This window comes from Myotis davidii, unplaced genomic scaffold (assembly GCF_000327345.1).
Source record: "Myotis davidii unplaced genomic scaffold, ASM32734v1 scaffold81, whole genome shotgun sequence".
Classification (NCBI taxonomy): domain Eukaryota; kingdom Metazoa; phylum Chordata; class Mammalia; order Chiroptera; family Vespertilionidae; genus Myotis; species Myotis davidii.
In genome coordinates this window covers 1,014,338-1,021,025 of record NW_006291554.1, presented here as the reverse complement: position 1 = coordinate 1,021,025, position 6,688 = coordinate 1,014,338, and the positions used below count along the sequence as shown (strand labels likewise).

The 6,688-nt window shown below is 39.8% G+C and overlaps 1 protein-coding gene across 1 annotated transcript in view; it reads right to left on the bottom strand.

Moving 5' to 3' along the window:
• Nucleotides 1-3,725, bottom strand: part of ABHD5 (abhydrolase domain containing 5) — a 15,787-nt gene extending 12,062 nt beyond the window's left edge. The window contains exons 1-3 of the mRNA XM_015564848.1: nucleotides 3,625-3,725; nucleotides 1,716-1,978; nucleotides 191-563 (exon numbers count right to left, since the gene is read on the bottom strand). Coding sequence (XP_015420334.1) covers nucleotides 191-563; nucleotides 1,716-1,767 — 425 coding nt within the window. The 5' untranslated portion in view covers nucleotides 1,768-1,978; nucleotides 3,625-3,725. The remainder of the gene's footprint in view (nucleotides 1-190; nucleotides 564-1,715; nucleotides 1,979-3,624) is intronic.
• Nucleotides 3,726-6,688: the final 2,963 nt, after the last annotated feature.

Here is a 6,688-nt window from a genome sequence, read left to right as displayed (position 1 = left end):
TCTATACATGTGTATTGATCATGTATAATAGGAAAATGTGACATCATTACTTCAGCTACTAAATTGGCCATTCGTTGTGATGTGTTTAGGGTCCTTTAAGAGAATCTGTCTTGTAAGGCTCAGGTACCAACCACCAAAGATGGAAACTAGAGACTAGCACAGGTGCTTCTCTTCTGTCACCATCACTTACCTTTTTGGGTACTTCAGTGAGTAAGCAGCAGCCAAGAACCCACCCAGGTTGTGTCCAAGCAAGATCATTTTGTCCAGTCCTAGGGCACATCTCCACTCTTCAATGGATTCCACAAACTGATTCTCTACTTCTTCTGCATCATTATCAAACATGGGTCTACTACTTCGTCCAAAGCCCAACAGGTCAAAAGCATAGACGGGTCTATCGGTGCAAAGATCTTCATAGTTCAGTGCCCAGAGTCCAAGACCTCCTCCAAAACCATGGAGAAGGACAAGTGGAGTCTTATTTGGAACATCGTAAGAGAACTTCAGTGTCCATATTTCATTTCCATTAGATACACGAACAGCTTCTTTCTTATATATACAGGGGACACCTAAAAAAAACATAAGAAAAAAATTGTGCTTAACTTCATTACCTCTGAGAAGGGAAGTATTCTCAGAGCAATCAGAAATTAATAATCTACAAATCATCTGGTTGCCATTCATATGATCTTAGCCTTTATTATATTATCCCTAAAAAAAAAAAAAAGCATTCATTTCACTGAAGCAAGTAATTCTTAACGATCATATTTTACATCTAAGTGGGACAATCCATCTCAGACAAGTCTCAAGTTCCTGTGGTCAAGGTCTTTTGGCAAGTCATGTAGTTCTTTAGACTTCTTTCCACATCCATCAAATGAGAGTACTACATCCTTAGAAATGGAGAGGAACTCAATATTCACTGAATCCATTATTTGGAGGTCTCTATCTTTGCAAACAAAAGAATGCCACCTTGAATTTTTCTAACACTTGAAGATTAAGCATTGAAGACTAAAGTTCAGACTCAAAAGAAACCTTTTTCCCTAAAAAGTAAATAATAAATTTAGGGAAGGATTAACAGTATCTGTATTTAAATACATAATGAAATCTTAAGTCATCTCAGAGTTTAGAGGGAAAAAGGTGACATGTTATGGTAGGAACTCCTCAGCATAAAGTGACAATAATGTGAGTTCAAGTCCAACATTCTCTCTAGAAAGTGCAAATCATCATCATTTTGTAGATAAAAATTCTTACTTGCCTTCAATGCTGTGAGACTAAATACAGTACTTTAAATATCCCCCCAAAAGACTAAAGATGAAACTAATCTGAAATTCATTTACATTAAATTATCAACTGAATAGCTACACACTTTAGATGTCCCCTTATTTGTTTGTGATATTCACTTGCAGTGGACAACCAGTGGAGAGCCAAGTTCACTCCCTGCATTAGTCACTTGCTTTAATGTCTGATATTGGACCAGGGGCCAATTCTCACTCCTATTTGCATCCCTAGAACTTAGCAGTAGGAAATCAGTATCTTTGTTAAATGCATGAGCTGGGCATCTAGTACCCTTTCTTATCTCCTGAAACAATTTCTGTTTGTTTTGAACCTTTAATGAGGAAAAATCAATACCAAGCTCAAGGACACTCACTGTGCTTAGTGTGTCACTAGGTCAAGGGCTGGGTATATAATTAGCAAACAGGACAAACATGAACGAAGATACACACAGTTACAGAACGAAAACTGACGCCTGGCATGGTTAAGTCTCGCTTTCCTCATCAGTCAGCAGCATGTTGGGGAATCCCAAGCCGATGGGAACATATGTGCAGACTCTGGGCATTGCAGGTTGCCCTCCAACACATCCACCTTCAGCAGCACCTGGTACATCTTCCTCAGAAATTTCTCATCACGCTCAGACCCATGAGTCGGCCTTTTAGGCACCGCAACCAGATGCAAGGTATCAGCCACCTTGAAGTGCCAACCACTCCACCTTGGATATAATACGTGCCATGAACACAGTCAAGGTTGAACTCCATAGAGTTGATGAGGACCTAGGTAACCTGGAGGCACAGGGGAAGCCCCGCCCCGCCACATGTGAGCTCAGCAGTTTGTAAGAATTTCTTTAGTAAACCACAATGACATCTTTCCCAGCTTTATAGAGAAGAAGATTACCCAAGCATATAGAGTAGAAATTTATTTTCATGCTGAAAATCCATGTAAGATGACTAACTGTCCCTTCCTATTGCTATATTCAGTTATGGTCACTTACTCCTGAATCATTCAAATGCACAAACAAGAAAATTTATTTGTGGTAGAGTGGATGAAAAACATACATGACATACACAACCATCATATATGTGAACTGAATCGCTTAATCCACGCCTCTAAATTGTAGTAGCAGAACAGAACTACTGGTATACCATAAACACTATTGCTTAAAAGTATACCCACAGATACTTGGGAACACCTAGACCAGTGGTTCTCAACCTTCTGGCCCTTTAAATACAGTTCCTCATGTTGTGACCCAACCATAAAATTATTTTTGTTGCTACTTCATAACTGTAATGTTGCTACTGTTATGAATCGTAATGTAAATATCCGATATGCAGGATGGTCTTAGGCGGCCCCTGTGAAAGGGTCGTTCAACCGCCAAAGGGGTCGCGACCCACAGGTTGAGAACTGCTGACCTAGACAGTACAGGTTTGGGTGAATTACAGTGTCCATAAGAAAGAAAGAAACAAAAAGGTTTCCACACCATTATAAATGTAGAATTAAAGAGTCCCAGAATACTAGAACTGAAAGGAATTTTAAGGATCCTCCTACCCCCTTGTTTTATAGGTAAACATCAGGAAGCTGAGAAAAGTGACTTGCCCAAGACCTGATTGCAGACCTAGGCCTAGACCAGGTTACCTTGTTCTGGTCCAGAACTTGTTCCATTCTACAAGACATCTGCTCTGGACTGGCTACAGCCCATTCTCAAAGCATAGTCTAGGGACCTCTGGGGAACCCCTAAGTCTCTTTCAGGACATCTACGAGGTCAACTCTATTTTCATATTAATATTAATATTTTATATTTGCCTTTTCACTCTTATTCTTTGAGGGCACATAGTGGAGTTTTCCAGAGATCACAAAAGATGTGATTACCAACAGTCTAAATGCAGAAGCAAATATGAGAATCCAGATGCCTTATATTAAGTCAGACAGTAAAGAGATTTGCAAGCATGTAAACAATGCTACACTTCTTAATACATTTCTATTTGAAAAGTAGTTATTTTTAGAAATATGTTACTTCTTTTAACCTGTATAGGTTTATTACTATTATTTTAAAATAAATTAATAAATTAACAACTTTTAAATTATTCGGTCTTAATTTCTAATATTGTAAATGATACCTATTACCTATAAACAAAGCTCCTTAGGGTCCTTACTAATTTAAGAATATAACAGACACTCAAGACCAACAAGTTTGGGAACCCCTGTCCCCCCACATTTAGGTACTTGCTCATGACATGAAAAAGAAAAAAAAAGTTCTTTTGCCAAACAAATAACACACCACAAAATCTTAAGTTTCAGGACAATGTGAGTATTTGACCTATTTTAGCCAACAACTGTTAACATAAAAGGAGAAAGCCTTACATTTTAAAATTTTCTCTTCAGCTTCTTTAAGGTGTGATGTAGACGTAGGGCACCATGTGGGAAGCCAACCAGTTAGCCATCCTGACCTAGAGCATCAAAACAAAACACAAAGAGGTGAGGTAATGCTCTTCTCAACTCCCAACTATTATACACAGAGAAGAAAAGCAGAACAGAAAACTTATTGAGGGTGAAGCTATCTACATATGACAAAATTCACCTGATAGGTACAAAGCATTGTGGTAAAATACTGGATTATAGACATTCAACTTCAGCCTGTGAATCTCCAAGTAAATATCAAAGTCTACCTGTCTTATCTCTGTGGATAGTCAGATCCTAAATAATCAAGCAGAGGTTAAAAATGGGCAGAACAAGAAAAGACAAGCCCTGGCCCAGTAGCTCAGTTGATTAGAGCATTGTCCGGATACACCAAGGTCGCGAGTTCAATCCAGGTCAGGGCACATACAAGAATCAACCAACAAATGCATACATAAGTGAAACAACAAATCGTGTCTTTCTCTCTCCCTTCCCCCAGCTCACTCTCTCTCAAAAATCAATAAATAAAAATGGGGGGGAGGGTGGAGACAAAAAAAGGCATTCCCCTCCCCACTGCAAGAGAGCCTCTTATCAGGGTGGAAGTGCAAGCAAGTCAGAGACCATGAGAGGGTATAAAATATAACTGCTATGAGGATTGAGAGAATAAGATTTCTTATTAAAATATGAGACTGCTTTTAGAATAAGGCTTCAAATCTCATAGTTAAAAGTATAACATTAAAGCCATTTCCTGTTTGTATTTCCTCCTTTTTTTGCAAGAGCAGGGGGAGTAGAGCAAACCTATAGGTGGCCTATGGTGGCAAATTCCAGAAAACTCCTCTCAATCCAGCTCAAATGATAATGAAAATTATAAGTTCATTATCTTTAAGTCCAGAAGAAGAAGGACTGAGTAAATCTGATGGCTCTGGTTCCACTTCTCTGTAATCCTCTCTTCTGTACTTTTCCCAGGAATTGGCCTATGTACCATCTGACTAGGGTGAACTGGTTAATTTTAGTGAAAAAGCTTTGGGTTTCAGCAAACAGTAGATGAAAAGAATGACCTAGGCATTTGGCAGAAGATAGCTGAACAAAGAGAAAAAGGAAGCAGGCCTGAGGCAACAGGAGAGGGGAGGTGTGGGGAGGCTGCCTTGTAGTAGCCAGCCAAGGAGAGGATGAGCCTTCAACTCCTGCCCTGGCATCAGCAGACGTTGCTTTTGACTTGATCACCACAGATGAATGAGCTTATTTCAAAGGTGGAGTGGTAGTCCAAGCACTTCCAGTGAGGGAAAAGATATCTGAGTCCATGCACATAGGAAGTGCACCATGTGCTCTAACAAATGCATTGGCTGTTTCTAAACATTTCTAAACAAATGCATTGGCTGCTGTAACAAATCACCACAAACTTGGTGGCTTAAACAGAAATGTTTTCTATAGTTTGGGAGACCAGGATCATTAGGCTAAAATTAAGGGGAGAGTAGGGCCATGTTCCCAATAGACGCCTAGGGCAGCGTTTCTCAACATGTGGGTGCTTCACAGGGGTCGCCTAAATACATCCTGCATATCAGATATTTACATTACGATTCATAACAGTAGCAAATTACAGTTATGTAGCAACGAAAATAATTTTATGGTTGGGGATCACCACAACATGAGGAAACTGTATTAAAGGTTCATGGCATTAGGAAGGTTGGGAACCATTGCTCTAGGGGAAAATTCATCCCTTGCCTCTTCTGAGTTCTGGTGGCTGCTGGCATCCCTTACCCTGTGGCAGGGTCACTCCAGTTCATCACCACATTGCCTTCTCTTTTGTGTGTCTCCTCTTCTGCCTGCTTGTAATTTTCTCTGCCTATTACTTGAAAGAACACTAGTGAATCCATTTAGGGCCTGCTCAGATAATCCAGAATCATCTCATGATTTTTAACTGAATTAGTTAAGTTAAAAGTCTGCAAAGTCTTTGTGACATAAAGTACCATTCACAGGTTCCAAGGATTAGAACATGGCCATATCTTTGGAAACCTTTATCTTTGGGGACCACTACCACAAATAAAAACATGAAGAGTGTCCCAAGATAAACTATGTAGAAACATTCAATAAGCGGTAGTTAGCATTATGCTGACAACAATAACAATAATTCACTAAAATTATGTTCCATTAATTAGGTAGTAATTCCTAAAATAAGAATGTTAGCTAAGGTTTAGAAGGAGTTCAAAGAATTATCATTTTTCATCATTCCTTGCCTGAAAGCTAAGGCTACTCCTAAGTGACCTACAATGGGAAACTCAAGTCTTTCTCCAGCCTTTTACCTGACACCCTAGTATCATTTTTTGTCATTCTTATTCTCTATTCTCTAGTCACACAATACTGTATTCCCTGTTTTCTTGCTTCTTGGTTCTGAATATCCTTGGAATATGCATATCCCCTTCCTTTCATGATTCATTCACTTATCACCAACCTCAGATTAAATTTCATTTCCCCAACAGGATTAGATCAAGGTGGCAGGATGGCACCCTGTACTCAAACTTTATTTTCTTACTTCCCAAGTTGTGTTATAAAGTTCTTATTTATTCACTAGAGGCCCGGTGCATGGATTCATGCCCCAGTGGGGTTCCTCAGCCTGGCCTGTGGGGATTGGGCTGAAACCGGCTGACATCCCCCAAAGGGTCCCGGATTGCGAGAGAGCAGTTTTCAGGTGATGCACCCCAGAATCTGGCTTCCTCTTCTTTGGTCCCGGGTGCATCACCTGAGAACTGCAGCTACCAAGTCACCAAAGCTCAGCAGCTCCTGCGTGGAGCGTCTGCCCGCTGGTGGTCATTGCGCATCATAGTTACCGGTCAGACAGTCGGACAGTCGCTTAGGCTTTTATAAATATAGATTAGTATTCTTACCCAATTGTAATTTCCTTGAAGGTAAGGACTTTGTGCTCACAACTGTATTCTCAATTTATATTCCTATACCTGGCTTATTAATATACATTGATGATAGGAATGAAAAAAGTTATTGCTTCATCTGAAATGAACTGGCTGCAATGAAAGAC